A 21,881-nucleotide genomic window follows, 5' to 3' on the forward strand; every position below is an offset into this window, starting at 1 on the left:
GGTGCTAGTATTATAATGCCCTGACGCTTATGTTTATACTTCATCTTCATCCTTTTTGTTTGTTTTATTTTGTTTTTTGCCAGTCATGGGGCCTGAATTCAGGACCTGAGCACTGTCCCTGGCTTCTTTGTGCTCAAGGATAGCACTGTACCACTTGAGCCACAGCGCCTCTTCTGGCTTTTTCTATATATGTGGTGCTGAGGAATCGAACCCAGGGCTTCACGTATACGAGGCAAGCACTCTACCACTAGGCCATATTCCCAGCCCATCTTCATCCTTTGAATAACAATGAAACTTAATCACAGATATATTCCATCGTCTTCCTCAAAGTATCTTCCAAGCAAGTGGCAGTCATTGTGTAATTCCAGCTAATACCACAGTATACACAATATACACACTCTCCCAGATTTCCTTGGAAGAGGAGTGTTTAAGTGTGCAATCATGTCTATCAGGAAAGTATTCTCCTTCCTGAAACAGACAAACCAATTTCTACCATAGGCATCAGTAGAGAATCAAGTCCTGTTGCCACATTTTTCATAATTTTTTAGTGTAATTGACACTTTGGACTATACTGTGTCTCATCCCTACTCTTTTGCTCTAACCAACACACTCTTTCCGATGCTCTGTTGCTTTTCTCTTGTCTCCTGATTTGTTTTTTTCTCACTGGACAATTTCCCTGAGCTTCCTTCACCTGCTGTGTTACACTTCCCAACACTTTATTTCTTCTTTGATGTTGTTATACAGGAATGCAATTGCAAAATAGACCCCTCACTTGGAGAGGTTAATTTGGGAGTCTTTATTAGAAAGCCAGCAACTGCAAGTGGACTCATGTCCCAACAGCTTGCAGCCTCGAATGCATTAAATACTATTAAGAAACTGAGCCACAAGGGGAGTAAAGAAACAATAGAAAACAATTTCAACAAACCAGATCAACTCTAATGGGGAGTTTAAGAGGGATGCCATGGTGACCTGAGGAGAGTCAAGAGACAGGAGGCCTGGCACAATGACCTCTGAGGTGGTCATCAATAGGGTCAAAGTCAGGGGGCAGGGTCACAGGCAGCTCGAGAGTTCTAAGAGTCTCATGAGTTCATGGTACAGGTCTGGGAGGCCTAGGAACCTATTGTTCAAATCCTGCCCCTGCCTTTAGGAAATCTGGTGCCTATCACCTGGGGGTGGGGGGAGGGGAGGCAAGCAGGGAAGTGTAATTTCACCTTTGGAGTCCCTATTACCCACCAAAATGCCAAAATGGCACCACTTAGACCCAGCACCCATATTTCAATGTCTACCATTTCTTGTTTGATGTCTACATTTTTCCACTGAACAGAAAGGGTCTTAATTAAACTTGTCCTTTGTGAGGGACCTGGTGCTCCCCGTAACACCTACCATGTTCTGACAACTAAAAAGTTTCTTATTGTTATTGCAGGTGGTGAGAGCCACCATAAAGGAGGAGCTAGAAGGGGCACAGACCAAACCTTCGCCCGGTGACCTGCTCCGTGCTCCCACCCTGCGTAAGCGGATCTGTCTCTTGTCCCTTGTGAGGTAAGCCTCCCGTTGCTCTCATTTCAAGAGTCATGATCTTTGTTTCTTATTTTCAATGGCTCCATATTTGGGAATGGTAAATTTAGAGACAAATGACAGGGGAGACACGCACACAATTGCTGAGACTAGAAGCATCCTAAGGCTCTTGAAAACACTGATGCAGAACTGATTCTACAGTAAGAATTTGATATTTATCACACTGTCCTGCCAGACTCTTCATCAGAGACTGACCACTGAGAATGTGAATCATGGTACAGATTTTGTCTCTTAGTTTCTCCATTCATTTATTTCCATTACCAGAAGTAAATTTTCAAACACTAAAGGATATAAAGAGATGTAGCTTCATATGCGGAACTAGATCTAAAATACCTAGGAAATGATTAATTACACAGGAAGGACTCTAGGCATTCATACACAGTGAGAGCAAAGGAGAAACACAAAGGGGCAGTGCCTAAGTGCCTCTGATCATATAAAATAATATTTATCAAAATGAACACTAAGAAATGAACTTTTTTTTCCTTTGCTGTTGTTTTTGTTTTCTTTTCATCATCTTTTTTCCACTTATCTGTCTTTGGGAAGGTAAGGGGGTACAGAAGTGGAAGGACAAAGTGAACAAATGCAGCAGTGATACTCACTAGACACTCTGTTGAAAATGGACTATGCAATTTGTGGTTGGGAACGGGAGGGAAACACTGGCAGAGAGCGAGGGAAGGGGTGACCTTGTCCTAAAAGAAAGGTACTCCTTACCTGACTTATGTAACTGTAATCCCTCTGTATATTATCTTTATAATAATAAAAAAAAGAGATGTGACTTAACAAATGTTTGTATACATAAAGTTAAACTTTTCATTCAGAAGATCTAGGAAAAACTAAAACCCTCGAAAAAGTTCATGTTGTGTCTTCAACACTAGCCTTTGCCCTCCAAAATATCTAAAAGCATTCAGGAGCTTACTTTACAGTGATTATAATATAATCACTTACAAGGGAATGCTGTGGAAAATAAGTATCATCTTTATATCTTAATGACGGAAACTACCTGTGCCCCTGTTGTTGTAGTCTGTAGGACTCTCTAACATTACGACACGTGTTTCTCCTCTCTGTTCACTACAGATTTGCAACATGGACATCCACTTTCGGTCTATTACTCAACCTCCAGTACCTGAGTAGTAATATTGTCCTGCTTCAGATTCTCGTTGGTGTGTTCATCTTTCCAGCCAATTGTGTGTCATTAGTTGCACTGAATCGCCTGGGCCGCCGAATAAGTCAATTCCTTTTCATGTTCATGATGAGCATCTCCATTCTGGCTTCCACCTTTGTGCCTCCGGGTAAGGATAAAAACACACAGAGTGGAAAATAAACCTCTTCTCCTTACTCAAGAGTGTTTAGATGACACACTTTTGAAATCATAAGGGGGGGGGGAGTTCTTTTTCTAACAATTCCCTGAGACCCATCTGGGCCTTGAGAATCATACATTCTGACATTGAGGTACTTGGAGAAAAGCCAAGGGGCAGGAACTTTTTTGTTGTTGTTCTAAGATATGATTGTCTTCATTACATTTGAAAAGTATGTCATTTATTCCCAAGCTACTCTAGGTCAGCAATGGATCTTGTGCTCACTTGTCAATCACATTTTTAGCAAGCTTGTTGACCCTAGACCTTGTGTTTTGCCCTATTCAGGTCAGACTGCGCTGTCAATTGTTTTTTCTAGCTTTGTCTTGTTACTTTGTCTTCAGTGGCTATATTTCCTGAATTCTATATATCCACCCATTAATCTCATATTATGTCATGATAAATGCAAATTTGGTTTGGAGAACTACCTTCAAGAAAATGACCATTCCAAGCAGGGCACTGGTGGCTCAAGCCTGCAATCCCAGCTACTCAGGAGTCTGAAAACTGAAGATTGAAGTTCAAAGCCAACCCAGGCAGGAAAGTATGTGAGACTCTTGGCTCCAATTAACCACCAGAAAACTGGAAGTGGTGCTGTGGCTTAAAATGGTAGAGTGCCAGCCTTGAGCAAAAATTGCTCAGGGACAGCGCCCAGGCCCTGAGTTCAAGTTCCACAACCAACATCAAAAAAGAAAGAAAAAAGAAAAGAAACATTCATTGCCATTAGATTAAGAAGAATTACGCAGAAGTCATAACATATTAATCACTTAAAACTCTTAGACCCGATCCCACAAAATGGAATAGGCCTCTGTCTATGTCTATAGGGGAAGCACACGCTTTTCTAAATTTGCAGTGTAATCGTGTGTTTGGATATCCCAAGTTGAAGGGCTCAAGTCTTTTTATTTGTCAGCAGTGACATGTTTTCTGCTTCACCTCAAAGTCCATTCCAGTGTTTAAAGCTTTCCTATGTTTTTTTTAATTAACCAGAATACTGACTCTATGAACTTCTATCCCATTGTTTCCAAAATGTGACATTGTTTCCTAAAAGAGGAACTCTTATCCTTAGGTTTTATTCTTAAATCTTAAGACTCAATCTGGAGGCTTCTCTCAAGATTTCCCATTGGTGTCAGACTCCTGTAATATTAGCCCTGTGTTAGCAATGTACTTCAACCATGGTTTTAAACTCCTAGAGTACTTGGGTACAGCTTAAGAATTTCCCACAGGATACTTCTACATTCTGCTCGAAGGGCAAGGGGGAGACAGGACAGAAAAGAAAATTAAAGTGAATTCTTACTGAATTCATCACGCTTTTCTTCTTTGGCAAATGTCAGAGATATCAAGAAAGTGAATACAATGAGTCAGAGCCCTTTATTCGTCGAAGCCCAACACATATCGCTAAGTCCTATTTCTCAGCTTATTGGCCATATAGGAATTCTGGCTCTTTACGGTTTCTCTACAATGCATTTTGCACTTGTGCACCGTTCCACTAAGGTTTGTTTTCCACTAGTGATGTGAGGATTGCTGAGTTCAGCATCTCAGACTTCCTGACCCGGCCTGGTCTTCCTCCCTCCAGAAATGCAGACCCTCCGCCTGGTTCTGTCAACGTTGGGAGGAGGACTGGCGTTTGCGTCTGCCAGCATGAGTTTTACCCACACAAATGAACTGTTCCCCACCATAATCAGGTACAAAACTGTGTGCATCCCTTGTCAGGCCCCCACGGCCTATTCTCAGCTCACTGACTGAATGAGGGAAGAGAAAGAGGATGGAATAGTTATCAAAATCCATCCATTTTGATGAAAAACGACAGTTACAACTGAAGTTTAGTGACAGCCAGGCTTTTTTCTATAGTACTAAAAAAAGGCCACTCATATGTCACTAATCTCTACCTCATGTGATCTTTGGCATCACCCAAAATGTAAGTGCCAAAAATAATAATATCATTAAATGCCATCAAATGTCCACATATTCTGTGAACTTGAGAACTCACCAAAAAAAATAAATAAATAAATATTCAAAAGAGTCCATCTGCAATCTCTGCTGTATCCTCCAATGAATGCAAGATGATATCACGTTTCGAATGTCATGGGGGCATTTTTAACATGTTGTTTCTGTACTGTGTTATGTGCACTAAGGGCAACCGCTCTGGGAATCATTGGAATTGCTGGGAACATTGGGTCCTCGCTGGCTCCCCTGTTGATGATGCTGGCGATATATTCTGCGCCCTTGCCCTGGATCATCTATGGAGTCTTCTCTATTCTTGGTGGCCTTGTGGCCCTCCTCCTTCCTGAAACCAGGAACCGGCCTCTGCCTGACTCCATCAAAGATGTGAAAAATAAGTGAGTTAAACTTCTGGCTGTTCCCGGGGAGTTGTATGCTCCAGATTGGTGCTGAGAAAGGCAAAATACCATTCAGGGTCCCAGTCTCCCAGGCTAGAGGTGGGAGATTCTTCCTGGTGGTCAGTGTCTTTGGTTTAGGAAGCATCACATCCACTTGGATGTGATAGGTTTGGATGGATAGGTTTCATCCTATCCATTTGGATGGATAGGTTTCCTATCCATGACACTTGCTAAATGACTCACCAGAACCTGAAGGTGTTGCACAAATATGGGATAACACAAATACCACACTTCACTCTCCAGACACAGGGACTAAGCCCAGGGAGTGATGTTAAGATGCCTGAAGCTGACAATTCCTACAAGTTTTCAGGTCTGCCCTGGAACTGAAGAACTTAGTGAGATTGTATTCAGGACTTAGAGGGGCTTCAGCAGATGACAATGTAACTCATGGGAAAGACTCTTACTCTGTTGCCAGTTATACTCACTATGAATGAGGATATTTTCAAAAGATTTTTATAAAGGAGTGGTAAATAGTATTTTGAAATGAAGAAGAATTGGGAGGATTTTTCTTTCATTCCTTTATTGTTAAAGTGATGTACAGAGGGGTTACAGTTTGCTATGCAAGGCAGTACATACATTTCTTATCCAACTTGTTACCTCCTCCCTCAATTTCCTCCACCTCCCCGTCCTCTTTCCCTCCCCCTCCCCTCCATGAGTTGCACAGTTGGTTTACACCATATAGTTCTGTAAGTATTGCTCTTGCATTGGTTTGTCTTTTTATCCTTTGTCCTTCGATTTTGGTATTCTCTTTCCCTTCCCTACTTCCAATACACGTATATACAATATCCAGGGTACCAAAATCAGTTACTGTGATATCAGGGTAGAATTGGGAGGATTTTAAATCTTTGGTATATCTCCCTTTTCCCAAAACAAAACCCTTTGGAGAATGCCATGATATATAAGGATTAAATGACTACATATATAGTTATATACAGTTACCTATAGTGGTGTGTGTATGTGATATAAATATAATTCATATGTAAATGTTATAGAAATTGAATGCATAAATATATTTATCAGAACTTCCTTCCTAAGTACCTTTAGGGAGATGAGATGATTGCTCTCAAATCTTTACACAAGGATCATGGTTTTGGCCAAAGCCAGATGGGAAACACAAGTTTCCTCTAATGAATGCAAACGATACATGCTTTCTCCATGTCCTTCAATTTATGTGCTTCTTTGCTGATTTTACTGTATCTTTTCCAGGAGCAAAGACTCAAGACAAGTAAAGCAGGAAGATACTTCCATCAAAGTAACACAATTTTAAGGAATTCCAGTAACTGACCTCTACTGAAAGAACAACATAAAGAAAACAATATCAGGATCATTTCTAGAGATTCATTCTTTTTTGTGTACACATGCCAGTGCTGGGGTTTGAACTCAGGACCTGATCACTGTCCCTGAGCTTTTACCATTTGAGCCACCGATCCACTTCTGCGTTTTGGTAGTTAATTGGAAATAAGAGTCTCACAAACATTTCTACACTAGCTGGCTTTGAGCCTTGATCCTCCTATCTCAGCCTCCTGAGTAGCTGACAGGTATGAAGCCCCGATGCCCAGTGATTAGTTAATGCATTTGTTTCCTGTCAGTCATGAGGCTTGAACTTGGGACCTTGGGTGCTGTCCCAAAGCTCTTCTGCTCAAGGCTAACACTCTATCACTTTGAGCCACAGTGCCACTACCAGTTTTCTGATGGTTAATTGGAGAGAAGAGAGAGATACAGAGACAGAGAGACAGAGAGAGAGAGAGAGAATGAGTCATTGAGAAAGAGTCCCTGGACAAAATATACCCTTAAAAGACATGAGTGACAGGCACAGTGGCTCCCGCCTGTCATCCCAGCTACTCAGGAGGCTGAGATCTGAAGATCACAGTTCAAAGCCAGCTCAGGCAGGGAAGTCCGTGAGACTCTCAACTCTCATCTTCAATGAACCACCAGAAAGCCAGAAGTGACACTAGCTCAAAGTGGTAGAGCGCTAGCCTTGAGCAAAAGAGCTTAGGGACAGCACCCAGGCCCAGAGTTATAGCCCTACCACCAACAAAAATAAAATAAAATGAAAATAAGTCATGTACACATGGACCTACATCCACCAGCAAGCAAGCAAGCTTTCTACACATGCGACTTTGGAGGATAGTTGGATCCAAATTGTAACAAGAAGATAGAGCAGGCTTAAAAACATGTGGATGGGGTAAATTTTAAAAAGCCATTTTTGTCACGACTTGAAAAATAGTTCTGAGTTAGTCAACTTGATTGCATTCACAGACACCTGAGTTATTTTTCCCTAAAAATATATTCATACTTGCTAATATCAATATTCTTCCTCCTGGTACACATACAGGCAACACTCCAAATCCTGTTCTTTGGGATGGTGCAGAGGGCAAAGTGATATCTTAAGAGTAATCATTGCCATTTCTCCTCTTCTGTGGGTGACCTGAGGGTAGTAGATATTTGATGCTTGGGCTGAGAATATGGCCTAGTGGCAAGAGCACTTGCCTTGTATACATGAAACCCTAGGTTCGATATCTCAGCACCACATATATAAAAAAGGCCAGAAGTGGTGCTGTGACTCACGTGGCAAAGTGCTAGCCTTGAGCAAAAAGAAGCCAGGAACAGTGCTCAGGCCCCGAGTTCAAGCCGCAGGACTGGCAAAAAAAAAAAAATATATATATATATATATACATATATATATATATATTCGATGCTTGTAAGTGTGAATAAGTAAATGTTAAGTCCAAGGCAAATTCCAATTAACTAAAGCATTAAAAGTGAGTGCTGGGGCTGGGGATATGGCCTAGTGGCAAGAGTGCCTGCCTCGGATACACGAGGCCCTAGGTTCAATTCCCCAGCACCACATATACAGAAAACGGCCAGAAGCGGTGCTGTGGCTCAAGCGGCAGAGTGCTAGCCTTGAGCGGGAAGAAGCCAGGGACAGTGCTCAGGCCCTGAGTCCAAGGCCCAGGACTGGCAAAAAATAAATAAATAAATAAATAAATAAATAAATAAATAAATAAATAAATAAATAAATAAATAAATAAATAAATAAAGTGAGTGCTGTCAAAAGTGAGTGCTGGGTGCTGGGATAGCACCCAGGCCCTGAGTCCCAGCCCTGAATCCCAAGCCCCAGGACTGGCAAAAATTAAAAGTTAAAATGAGTGCTGTCAACCTGAGTTGGGACATACACATTTCATTATTGGGCTATGCTACCTGCTTTTTTCTTTCTTCTTCCAGTGGGGTCTATTTAGTTGTTGCCCCAGGTCTTCTGCTACATTCCAATAGTCCTTGTCCATGGAAAGTCATTTTGGAAACAAAGCTAACGTCTCTGCCAAAGCTCAAAGTTGTCTTGGGAGGAGGGGGTTGTCTCCTTCCTCCAACAAGTTAGCAGCTTCCTCGTGTAAGGAAAGTTGTGACTGAGAACAAGCACTTTGTGTTGGCAGACCCATAGACCAATACCACAAAGGACTTATGATCCAGACACCCCTGTACAAACACACGCTTTCGTGATGCTTCAGCTTTCATCATGCCTCTAGAGAAGCCATGACTGAAATCAGATCCCATCCCACCAATCAGAGGCCACTCATGAACAGATTCTCCCCAGGCCAGTTGAGGGCAGTACAGAGTTGCTACAGGAGAGTGGATCACGAAGACAGGGAACACATAAAAGAGCAAACAAATAAAAATCTAATTTTATACCGTCTCCTCCTTGTTATTGAGAAATTAGGATGTTTTCAGGTTTTCATTTTCCTTTTCTACCTTGTCTCTATAAGGTTCTATAGTTTTCTGCAGTTTTGGACCAGGGATGCCAAACTCTCCCTAAAATCACTAATCCCATAACACTGAAGTCAAGGTCTGTTTGAATTTGGCCTAAATAATTTTCTGCTCTCCTAACTGAGTAAGAAGGGCCTGATTAGTTCATAATTCAGCCTCACACTTGTAACTCTTCAGTTTCTTTTTGGAGAAGCCAAGAGTCTTCCTCATTACAAGGATACATCTCCTGACATTTGTCTTCAGGAAGCAAGATGTTTGGAGGAACACACAAAATCAACTGGGAAAAAAAATGAAATGGCTGTTCCGCTTTGCCAATAAGGTTATCAGAATGTCCTTTCATGAAGCAAAGAGACTTCTCTGTGCATTTACAGCTTTGGACTGGGCTAAGCTCACAGTCTGGATGCCCACCCCCCTCCTCAGAATAACTAACCTGTGTTCAGCAGCCTGCATCACTTCAAATAGGCAGTCTTGAAATGCAAGTTTGTGGCATGAAGCTAGGAACTTGACCTCATAGGCCTCTGAATCCACAGACATTTTGGTTTAATTTGCTATACTCAGTTGAAAAAGCAATCGTCTCCAGCCATTGTGTTGCCCTCTGAAAAGGAGGCGCATCATGATGGACAGAACACAAAGAGAAAAATGGACCAGAGTCCACGTTTCCCTCAAAAGACTCCACCATTGGGGCTGGGGATATGGCCTAGTGGCAAGAGAGCTTGCCTCGTATACATGAGGCCCTGGGTTCGATTCCCCAGCACCACATATACAGAAAACGGCCAGAAGTGGCGCTGTGGCTCAAGTGGCAGAGTGCTAGCCTTGAGCAAAAGGAAGCCAGGGACAGTGCTCAGGCCCTGAGTCCAAGGCCCAGGACTGGCAAAAAAAAAAAAAAAAGACTCCACCATTGGTGACCAAGCCTCCTTTAGCAAGATACCATCTCCTAAGTTCCCACCATTTCAGAACAGTGTCACCAGCTGGAAACAGAGCCTGTCGCTCATGAGTCTTTGTAGGACACCCTGACAAGAAGTTTAACATTCCACCCATGATCCTAAAGTTCATGTAAAATACAGTCCTGATCAGCGCGGTTCTTTTACTCCTCAGCAGTTCAGTGGAGAAAAGGGAAGTGTGTGTGAGGGAATGAATCCAGACACGCCACCAAATTATTCATTAAAACAACACTTCTTCTTCTGTCCTGGCGATGGTTTGCTGAGCCTCAATATCCCTAACTTAGTCTGCCACACTATCAAGAAAAAGGAGAGGGGGGGGAGAAAAAGAGAGAGAGAGAGAGAGAAAGAAAGAAAGAAAGAAAGAAAGAAAGAAAGAAAGAAAGAAAGAAAGAAAGAAAGAAAGAAAGAAAGAAGGAAGAAAGAAGAAAGAAGGAAGGAAGGAAGGAAGGAAGGAAGGAAGGAAGGAAGGAAGGAAGGAAGGAAGGAAGGAAGGAAAGGAAGGAAGGAAGGAAGGAAGGAAGGAAGGAAGGAAGGAAGGAAGGAAAGAAGGAAGGGAGGAGACAGAAAGAAAGAAAAAGGGAGGGAGAGAGGGAAGGAGGGTAAATATACCAGGGACTATGCACTATTCATGGAAATCTAAGTCTCCCAGGAGGTCTCTTATGGGTGGTTTCCCTAAAAACTAAAACTAGAACTACAGTATGATCCAGCACTACCACTTTTATGTGCATGTCCAAAAGAATCAAATAGTAAATTTACACAAGTTTGATTACAAAAACTTTCACCTCAAAGTCCACAGTTGACCAGGGTTCATTGCATAGGACTCAACGAACCTTTTCAAAGAGTAAATCTTTAACAGATTTTAATTACGTAAAGTATTAACAAAACTTTTTTTTCTTCATAACTTGGAAGTAAAAAGTAACTTGCCTACCTCCAAAAGTTTGTAGGAGAAGCAAATTCCTTGGCTCTGTTGGGTCTATCAATGAAATCGTGGGGCCAGAATCCGCTCCTCTAGTGAGCTTGAGAGGAAAGAAACTTTCTGTCCTTGAGATTATCTACACGCATTCTGCCTCCTCTTGGGAATAGTCATTTGTATTCAATGGCTTTTCAAGACCTTCTGGAGCAAGTTGGTAGCATGGGACGATTCCAGATCCTGCAGATGGTTTTCCTCCTGGTCTGTAGCTTCTTGGCATTCCTTCATGTTCCCTTGGAGAACTTCACGGCAGCCACCCCTGAGCACCGCTGCTGGGTGCCCGTCCTCGACAACCACACTGTCGCTCACAACCACACAGCCACCCTCAGCCAGCAGGACCTCCTGAGAATCTCCATCCCCCTAGACTCAAACCTCAGGCCAGAGAAGTGCCGCCGCTTTGTCCAGCCCCAGTGGCAGCTGCTCCACCTGAACAAGACCTTGTGGAACGCCAGTGAGGCAGACACAGAGCCCTGTGTGGACGGCTGGGTGTATGACAAAAGCTCCTTCCTTTCCACCATCGTGACTAAGGTAAGACGCTTCGTTTCCCACTTGTGAGTTCGGGTGTTTAGAAATAACACAAATAATGAACATGCTTCAAATCTTCCATCACAATGTAAATGCTTCTTTTTCTATTCTTCTAGCTTCTATATTAAATACCAGACAGTGAGATAGTTAAAGGAGTCTGATAAGTTAATATATGAGTTCCTCATCTCATAGCATTCTCAGTTTTCAGAGAACCATCGCTTGAACTATTAGTTCATGGGCTTTTATATAAATGTTACATGAAGCCAATAATATCCAGCCGTGGTTTTAAATTAGGAATATAGGGGATATTTTTAAGTTTCTGATTAATCAAAACTTCGGAGGGGGAAGAAGGATTTTTAAAAGTAATTAAAAAGGAAGTGGCACTGTGGACAAGTGGTAGCATTCTAGCTTTGAGCTGAAGAGCTCAGGGACAGCGCCCTGGCCCAGAGTTCAAGCCCCATGACCACAAAAATAAAGTAATTAAGAAAGAAACAGTTGAGCGTGTGGGTGAAGCTGAGAAGGAAGAGGAGAACCACGAAAGGGGTGGCATTGCTCAAGATACAACTGATTTGTTGAATTGAAACCCCTCCGTATAACTATTTAAAGATAATTTTTAAATAAATTTTAAAAAGAAAGTAATACAGGATGAACATGATTACAGTACATTATATGCACATGCGAAAATATCACAATCAAATTATTCCTTTTGTACTATTAGTATACATTTATAAATATATAGATAGAGTACAAGCATTTGAACCTAGGACCTTGTACTACCTGGAGAGCTGCTGTTCTGTTTGAACTATGTCCCAAGCCCTGTAGCTTTAGTCATTTTTTTTTTGTCAGTACCATAGTTTCAACTCACATTGATCTCTTGTGCAACATTCCTTCTCATGCATGACTGGTACTCTCTTGAGCCACACTTCTGTTCTGGAGTTTTGCTAGATAGTTGAGATGGAGTTTTATGGATTTTTCTGCCTAGGCTGGTTTCAAACCATGATTTTCTAATCTCAACCTCCCAAGTATCTAGGATTTCAGATGTGAGCCACCATTACCCAGACACTTTAGTAATTTTTCAGAGAGAAAAAATTACTCCCAGGCTAGACTGCTCTGATATTCTATTTACATTGCACACATAGCTGGGATGACAAATATGCCCCCATATTCCCAGCTTGGTTGAGGTGGGGGTGGGTCTGAACTTTTTGGCTGGTCTGGCCTCAAACTGGAATTCTCATCTCTCTCTCTCTCTCTCTCTCTCTCTCTCTCTCTCTCTCTCTCTCCACCCCTCTCTCGGTCAGTTGTGGGGCTTGAACTCTGGGCCTGGGCGCTGTCCCTGAGCTCTTCAGCTCAAAACTAGTGCTCTACCACTTGAGCCACAGTGCCACTTCTGGTTTTCTGGTGGTGAATTAGAGATTAAAGTCTCATGGACTTTCCTGCCCGGGCTGGCTTTGAGCCACAATCCTCAGCTCTCAACCTCCTGAGTAGCTAGGATTACAGATGTGAGCCACCAGAGCCCAGCTAATCCTCTCTTTCTCTAATTACCAAGTACTTAGTGTTAGAAGTAAGAGCCACAATAACAAGCTAATAACAAAAGCAATTAAAAAAAAAACATAACCCCCAGAGTCTACACAAGGTAGAGTCCTATGAGAGGATCTGCGGTGACATTGAGGACTTGTGAACTGGTTTTATTAGTAGTATCATGAAGAAGTTGTATGTAGTGTTTCAATTCACCATGTCAGTTTATGAATTCTATGCATCTTGCTCAGTGTCACCCCTTTCATCGTTCACCCCTATCTTTCCCAAGATGATTTATAAACTCTTAAAACTCTTCACGTGATGGCCATGTATGAGCATGTTTGAAAACTGCCCATGGGGAATTGGGTAATCATCCACCTGGCATTGATGGCTCGATGCCCATAATCTATCTACTCGGGAGACTAGGAACCGCGGGCTTGTAGTTCAAGACCAGTGCAGAAAGAAAGTTCACAAGGCTCTAGCTGGATAAATAACCAGTCAAGGAAAAGAACAGAGTGAGAGGTGCGACTCAAGTGGTAGAGCACCAGCCTAGCAAGCAAACTCTGGTACCACTGAGGTAGAAATGAGATAATGATGGACAGGGAAGCTGTAGAAGGTAGGAGCCAGATATAATGAAACTCATAGGGTAATGGAAACCATAGGTTATGTTTAGGGATCTTGATCAGGTACACTGAAGGGTTACAAGCTGTGTTGGTTTCCTTCTCTTCCAGTGGGACCTGGTGTGTGACTCTCAGTCACTGATATCAGTGGCAAAATTCCTATTCATGGCTGGAATGCTAGCAGGAAGCGTACTCTACGGCTATATAGCAGACATGTGAGTGCATCTGATTCCGTTCTCTCTATGAGCAGGTGTTTTCACCCGCCTGTGAGTGACTTGTTTATTCCATGGTGGCTGTTGCCAGTTATCCTTCCCTGGGTGTGTGTACCTTTGCCTCTGACGAATGACAAACACACGTGGAAATATTCATGGCCAGCGCCAGGAGGGCTATTTTTAGAAGCTTGTGTCCGGTATGAACAAAACAAATGTCATCTCCACAAGGTATGGGACTGTTTGAAGAAAGGGCTTAGAGAGAAGCTGGCTGATTCTGTTTGAATGTAATGAACTGGAAAATAGTTTGATGGCCCTCCACCAGGAACACCAGGCTCAGTCCCTTCCAGACACTGCGCCCAATGCCTGTGGTCCCCAGGGAGTAGGCACTGGGTTTTACTTATCCAGATATGATGGGTGGAATAGCCCATTAGACCACGGAAGCCATAGACGTGTGGACAATCAGGTACGTCACGAAGTCACATCCATCATCTTTATTTTTTTTTTGGGCCAGTCGTGGGCCTTGGACTCAGGGCCTGAGCACTGTCCCTGGCTTCTTCCCGCTCAAGGCTAGCACTCTGCCACTTGAGCCACAGCGCCACTTCTGGCCGTTTTCTGTATATGTGGTGCTGGGGAATCGAACCTAGGGCCTCGTGTATCCCAGGCAGGCACTCTTGCCACTAGGCTATATCCCCAGCCCCATCATCTTTATTTTTGCTTTTGTCAAAACAAAATTTTGTGAGCTGATAGGCACAGACTTTATTACATATTCCTTGTCATTTTTACTTATTGTCATTAAGATTTTATTAGCATGCATTACTTGTCTAAGGAGAGTTCCCAAGTAGAATTTTCATACTATATTTATGCAATGTATGCCCAATCAAACAAATCTTCTCTATCACTCTCCACTATCTAACTCTTCTTTTTTTTCCCCCAGGCAATCTGATTAGAAGGATTATGAATGGGAAAAGAGAGGTAGAAGAAAATATGAGAGAACAGTTCTAATGACATGTTCTCTTTTTTCCCATTTACTTTCAGTTAGCCAATGACCCACACTCAAATTTAAGTCTTTGTGTTGTACTTCTATCTAATAATTTCTACCTTCTTATTAGAGATTTTAGTCCATTCATACATGATGTCGTTTCTGATATGGTTGTGTTGGCTCTACCATTTATTTACTAAGCTTCTCTTTTTTTTTTTTTTGGTCCTACATTCTGCTCTGTGTGTGTGTGTGTGTGTGTGTGTGTGTGTGTGTGTGTTTTCATTCCAGAGGGGAATAATTAGAATATAGAATAATTTTATTCTGATTCCTTTGTTGCTGTTGTTGGTTGGTTTGGTTTTTTGTTTTTTTTTTTTACTGCTCTTGATTACATAGAATTTCAGTGATTTATCATTAACTTTTTTTTTTGCCAGTCCTGGGGCTTGAACTCAGGGCCTGAGCACTGTCCCTGGCTTCTTTTTGCTCAAGGCTAGCACTCTGCCACTTGAGCCACAGCACCACTTCTGGCTTTTTCTATTTATGTGGTGCTGAGGAACCCAGGGCTTCATGTATGCGAGGCGAGGACTCTACCACTAGGCCACATTCCCAGCCCTATCATTAACTTTTTATAGTTAACAACGTACTTTAAAGAAATAAAAACATATTTTGAATGTAGGAAATGGAAAACTATGGATCACCAAGCTCTCCTTCCCCTATAGGAGGATTATAAAATAAGCAGAAACAGTATAAATTTATGTAGATGACCTGAAAAACTACCAACAAATTACAGCAACCAAGTGAATGTCAAGTTCAAAGAGGAAAAAACTCATCCTCAAATTGGGGGGAAAACATGTCGTGGCATCTTCTCCTCAAGCCTGTCACACCTCATCCTAGCACTGCTGCAATCCTTAGTCCTGAGGTATCAGCTCAGACCCAGTTCCTTCCCTCAAACGTGAGCAAGAGATCTTGTTTGCAATCGTGGCGTACATGTACTCTAACTTGCTTGAGAGATGTCTCAAGGAATGACACCAAACACCTATTTCTGTCTAGAAAGAATTGGATCCTAAGTATCAGTGTATCAGGCAATACTCCAAAAATCTGTATGATAAATAACTTCCCATGAGCACCAAAGGCAGGTGATTTGCAGGGAAGATATGCAACACCTGATGGCCAAAGAAAAGGCTTGGGTAATGCTTTCTGGGGAATTAAGACATTCAAAAGTCACTAGAGCTGGGCACCAGTGGCTCACACCTGTCATCCTAGCTACTCAGGAGGCTGAGATCTGAGGATTGTGGTGCAAAGCCAGCATGGGCAGGAAAGTCTGTGAGACTCTTATCTCCAATCAATCACAGAAAAATCCAGAAGTGGAGCTGTGGTTCAAATGGTAGAACACTAGCCCAGGGCCAGGAAGGAGAGGGGAGGGGAGAGTAGGGGAGAGGAAGGAAAAGGAGGAAGAAACAAGAGAGGGAGGGAGGGAGGGGGTAAGGAGGGAGGGAGAGAGGGAAGGAGGGAGGGAGGAGAGAAAGAAAGAAAGGAAGGGAGGGAGGGAGGGAGGGAGGGAGGGAGGGAGGGAGGGAGGAAGGAAGGAAGGAAGGAAGGAAGGAAGGAAGGAAGGAAGGAAGGAAGGAAGGAAGGAGAAAAGAAAGATTACAATATAAATCATGTAGTCTGGGAAATAATGCCCCCTTTCACCCACCTACCCACCTCCCCCACCCACCTCCCCTCCCCATCCTGGTCATGGGGCTTGAACCCAAACAATGCCCAGGCCCCAAACTGGCAGGCAAACTATTGAGAAGAAGCAGCTTTAAAACATCCGATCTCTGTTTCCAGACACAGAGAGTTGCTTGTATGTACAGAGTTGTTTTTGAGGATATCTGCTGCTGATTATTTGATTCTTGATCATTTCCAAGCACTTCTTTCGTGCTGATTAACACAGACACCTTTATTGTTTGCATAATTCTAGTCTTTTCCTTTCTCTTAGGTTTGGGAGGAGGTTAGTTCTGGTCACTTGTTTGTTGACACTGGGCATTGCTGGAACGAGTTCAGCCTTTGCTCCTAACTTCATCGTTTACTGCTGTCTGCGCTGCCTGGCTGGGATGTCCACCTCGGGCCTAATGACAAACATCCCTATGCTCCGTAAGTCAAACTTCCCAATGTGGGTGCTGAGCTCGAATTTGACCTTTGATATTCCGTCTTTATTTGCTGTCAAGACATGATTCATGTTGTCTCTCAGTTGTAGAGTGGATAAAGCCCAAATTGCAAGCCCTGGGGATCACCTTGGCAATTTGTGCCACTAGTCTTGGACAGATAACACTGGGAGGCCTGGCTTTTCTTATTCGAAATTGGCACATCCTCCAGCTGGTGATATCTGTACCAGTATTTCTCTTATTTATATTTAAAAGGTATGAAACTTCCTTTCTTTGTCTTATAGTATTCTATGATGAGAACATTTATGGAACTAGGAAATAAGAATTTCATCTGGTCCGTAAGCTATACCTGATCAACAGGTGCCTATGTACAATTTCAAAAGCAGACCAAGTAGAGCTGTCCTGTGAAAATCAAAACAATGAATAAAACTTCAATGTAAGATAACCAACAAATATTTTCATTAACTTATACCCAGATATTGTAAGAGATATCATACTGAAAATTATCCAGTGTTCACAGGATATTTCTACTGAACGGAGTGCCCTACATTTTACTTAGTAGCTGCATATCATGTATTTTATCCCATTACATTCATATATTTTGATAAATAAAAAATAATTTTAGTTTTATTATACCCCCAAACTTTCCATATGATATACTTATAATAAAAGGCAATGAGTAGGAGCACACAAAGGGAGGGAAAAGGGCGAGCGTGTAGTCATTATGCTCATTATATCAAAACTGAACTACACAACTTGAGGGTAGGCGTGGGAGAGGGAAAGATGGAGGAGACCAATTAAAAGGATGACATTGATCAAGATGCATTGTACTCATAACCTGACTTCTAGAATAGAAACCCCTTGGAACAACTACTTAATAAAAATAAATATTGGGGCTGGGAATGTAGCTTAGCAGTAGAGTGCTTGCCTAGCATGCATGAAGCCCCTGGGTTCAATTCCTCAGCAAAAAGCCAGAAAAAGCAAGGAGTGTTGCTGTGGCTCAAGTTGGCCTTGAGCACAAAGAAATCAGCGACAGTGCTCAGGAACCTGAGTTCAAGCCTCAGGACTGGCAAAAAAATAAAGTAATTATATATATAATTAGTATTAAAACTTAACTATGTACACTCTAATATTAAGTAATCCTAAAAATAGACTCCAGTAATGTATCATCACCTATTTTCCTGAATCTTTCTGGATGTCCTTGCTAGTGAGTTTTAATTGATAAGCTAGAAGAAGTATGTTCCTTCACAGAGAAAAATATTTGAAGATTAGATTGCATCTTCCATGATTTGCATTTGTACATATGGCTTTGCAAGGCAATATTCAATAGAGAGTATTTTAGTGATTTTCATTTTGGGGGGTGATATGACTGAGAAACAGAAGAAGAAAATTATCTCCTGAACTATTCAGTGAAGAAGCACTGTTTCCCCAGTGTAAAGTTTGAGTAAGGGGCTGGGAATATGGCCTAGTGGCAGAGTACTTGCCTGGCATGCATAAAGCCCTGGGTTCGATTCCTCAGCACCACATAAACATAAAACGCCGGAAGTGGCACTGTGGTTCAAGTGGTAGAGTGCTAGCCTGAGCAAAAGGAAGCCAGGAAGCCAGGGACAGTGCTCAAGCCCTGAGTCCAAGCCCCAGCACTGGCAGCAACAACAACAACAACAAAAAAAAAATTGGAGTCAGATTGGACAGTTGACATCATTTACTTCACGGGTCCTCACTTTTGTTCCTCCAGAAGGAATATATTATATTCCAATGAGGTCAAGTCATTGTGGGATTACTATTTGCTTAGAAATAACTTCAAGGGGGCTGGGAATATAACCTAGTGGCAAGAGTGGCTTGTCTGGTATACATGAAGCCCAGGGTTTGATTCCTCAGCACCACATATATATAGAAAAGGCCAGAAGTGGTGCTGTGGCTCAAGTTGGCCTTGAGCAAAAAGAAGCCAGGGACAGTGCTCAGGCCCTGAATTCAAGCCCCAGGACTGGCAAGAAAGAAAGAAAGAAAGAAAGAAAGAAAGAAAGAAAGAAAGAAAGAAAGAAAGAAAGAGAAGAGAAGAAAGAAAGAAAGAAAGAAAGAAAGAAAGAAAGAAAGAAAGAAAGAAAGAAAGAAAGAAAGAGAGAAAGAAAGAAAGAAAAGATCATTCCAGAAAGCCAGGCACTGGTGGCTCACACGTGTAATCCTACTACTCAGGAGGCTGAGACCTAAGAATCCCGGTTTGAAGTCAGCCCCAGAAGTCCATGAGACTCTGATCTCCAATGAACCACCAGAAAACCAGAAATGGAGCTGTGGCTCAAAGTGGTAGAGCGATAGCCTTGAGTAGAAAAGTTCAGGGACAGGGTCTGAGTTGAATCCCCACAACCTATGGCGGGGGTGGGAGGGAGGGTGGGAAGAACTTCCAGAGAAACAATTACAGATACAATATAGTGAGATGAGTTTGGACAAACAAAGTGTACCTCTGGTAAAAATCATCTAATATGTCATTTAATCCTCGTAACTAATATACCAACTTTGTAACCTTGCTATCCCATCACACAAACAAGAAAACTAAACAGATTTTTGCTTGCTCGTGTAGCCAGACACTAGCACAACTGCTAGGAACAGAAGTGGCTCCAGTCCATCTAATAGTGTACAAAAATAATTCGTATTATTTAATTTTTTGTTGTTATTATAAAGGTAGTGTATAGAGGGGTTACAGTTACATAGTCAGGTAGAGTACATTTCCTTTTGGGCAATGTCACCCCTTCCCTCACTCTCTCCCAGTTTTTCCCTCCTGTCCCCACCCACAAGTATGTATAGTTCATCTTCTACACGTCGTCCAGGGAGTACCACTGCCGCATTTGTTCACCCTTTGTCCCTCCATTTTTGTGTCCCCTCCCTTGCCCTCCCGAAGACAGAGAAACGAGCAAGACAGAAAGAAAAGAAAACAAAAACAGCAACAAACTAATAAGCCTCTAATTTCTATTTCCTGGAGTTCATTTTGATAAATATTATTTTGTATGATCTGATGCACATAGGTATTGTGCCTTTGTCTTCCTACCTAAGAGTATCCTCCTTGGGTCTGACCATGTGGTAGGTTCTTATATCAGAAAAAGAAGCCATAATGTGTTTGTTTATCATTATGAATGTTTATTCTGTGGCTCTTTCTTACAAGGCGATTGGTAAAGGTCTATACCAGTGCGCGTCCCGCGCACTCCCGCTCTCTGATCTCCATAGCAAACTGGTATCCCACTCAGATAGGAGCCAGGACCAGTGCAGGTCTGTGCTTCCAGAAGGACTGGGGGGAGGGCTCATTTCCCCTGTCCTAGTTATGGTAACAGGCAACATAAAACGATATTTCTTGGTAGGACTGGGAAAGTGGTGGGTATAATACTAAAGAGAAATGGAGCCCAAGGGTTAAAGGTGACGGGGAAATGAGCAAGCGAGAGCTGGCTGCACTTGCATCGTCGTCTTTGATCAGGTGGCTGGCGGAGTCTGCTCGGTGGTTGTTCATCACCAACAAACCCCAGGAAGGCTTAAAGGAGCTGCGGAGAGCCGCGCGCATGAATGGAATGAAGAATTACAGAGACACACTAACTGTGGAGGTGAGTGGGAGAGACAGCAGGGGTTATGAGGGAGAGGGAAGACTTAACTTGACACACAGACATGTGTGTGTGTATGTACAAATACATATATATAACTTTGTGTACAAAAGTGCAATGTACTATCAGTAAAAATACTGGACACATATTTTATTCCAAAGAAACAAAATTTGATTCTTTTTTTTCTTCCTTTTGCTCCTTGACTTTAATTTGCAAAAATTCCAGCACAGGATTACAGTCATTTTGTTTATTTCATTGTTTTTTAATTGTCAGATAATATTGTGTTATTGTTATAACATCATGTTTAGAAGTGTGTGTGTGTGTGTGTGTGTGTGTGTGTGTGTGTGTGTGTGTAGATTTACATGGTGGGTGGCCAAATCTAGCTAACTAACAAATGCATTACCTCACACATCCTTTTTGTGGTGAGGGCACACAACACCCACTCCTTTTGCATTTTCTAAGACTACAGCAAATTGTCGTTGCTGATAGTCACATGACTGTACAATGGCCCTTTTGGAACTTACTCTTCCTATCTCACTGTAATTGCACATCCTTTGACCAAGTTCTCCCCAGTGCCCTCACCCTCCCTTCATGACTACCGGCATGTTCCACCCCCATGAAATGAATATTTTTAGATCTCATGTGTGAGTATCATGTGGAGTTTTTCCCTTCTATATCTGGTTTGTTTCACTTAATAGAATGTCATTCCTTCCACACAGCCATAAGCTGTGTACATGCTGCCACAGCTGGCAGCATCTTGTCTTTTGCTGTCACATGTCACTTTATTGTCACTGTCACTTTCCATGCCTGCATCCTGTTCCATCCTCCACACCCACATTATCACTCTCCCTCAACACCCCACTTCTTGAAAGAACTCCAATAGGTTTCACCGCATATGTATAGTCTCATGCCTATGTATGCCTATATATATATATATATATATATATATATATATATATATATATTGCTTTGACCATATTCACTCTCCTTCACCCTCCTTACTAGCCCCTTCCCCTCCCACCTCTAAACAGGACCTGTTTTATATTCCTCTCATTCAGTTTTGTTTTGTTTTTTGGTCATGGGGAGGAGGGGGGCTTGAACTCTGGGCCTGGGAGCTGTCCCTGAGCTCTTCAGCTCAAAGCTAGCGCTCTACCACTTGAGCCACAGCACCACTTCCCCTCTCATTCAGTTTTAAGGGTATATTGGTTGCTCAAAGATGCTCCCTCATGGTATTTCAAACATGCATATGTTGTGCTTCAACAAAGATGCTTGTCCTCTTTCATCACCCCTTAACCCTATAGCTCAACAGTTT

General features: G+C 42.3%; 1 protein-coding gene and 1 pseudogene across 3 annotated transcripts in view; one reads left to right on the forward strand and one right to left on the reverse strand.

Moving 5' to 3' along the window:
* Positions 1-21,881, forward strand: part of LOC125362056 (solute carrier family 22 member 9-like) — a 41,872-nt gene that overhangs the window by 13,032 nt on the left and 6,959 nt on the right. Inside the window, exons 6-10 of one of the 3 annotated variants that reach the window (XM_048360720.1) lie at positions 1,424-1,539; positions 2,650-2,864; positions 4,498-4,606; positions 5,057-5,260; positions 6,527-6,644. The exons of 1 other annotated variant lie outside the window; for it this stretch is intronic. In XM_048360720.1, the coding sequence (XP_048216677.1) occupies positions 1,424-1,539; positions 2,650-2,864; positions 4,498-4,606; positions 5,057-5,260; positions 6,527-6,587 (705 nt within the window). In that variant the 3' untranslated portion in view covers positions 6,588-6,644. Of the gene's footprint in view, positions 1-1,423; positions 1,540-2,649; positions 2,865-4,497; positions 4,607-5,056; positions 5,261-6,526; positions 6,645-10,650; positions 11,522-13,764; positions 13,869-16,822; positions 16,978-17,074; positions 17,244-20,448; positions 20,573-21,881 lie in introns of those variants that run through there. One more of the 3 variants, XM_048360719.1, reaches the window with a different exon arrangement.
* LOC125361882 lies at positions 9,032-9,743 on the reverse strand (annotated as a pseudogene).

Source organism: Perognathus longimembris, chromosome 13 (assembly GCF_023159225.1).
Source record: "Perognathus longimembris pacificus isolate PPM17 chromosome 13, ASM2315922v1, whole genome shotgun sequence".
Taxonomy (NCBI): domain Eukaryota; kingdom Metazoa; phylum Chordata; class Mammalia; order Rodentia; family Heteromyidae; genus Perognathus; species Perognathus longimembris.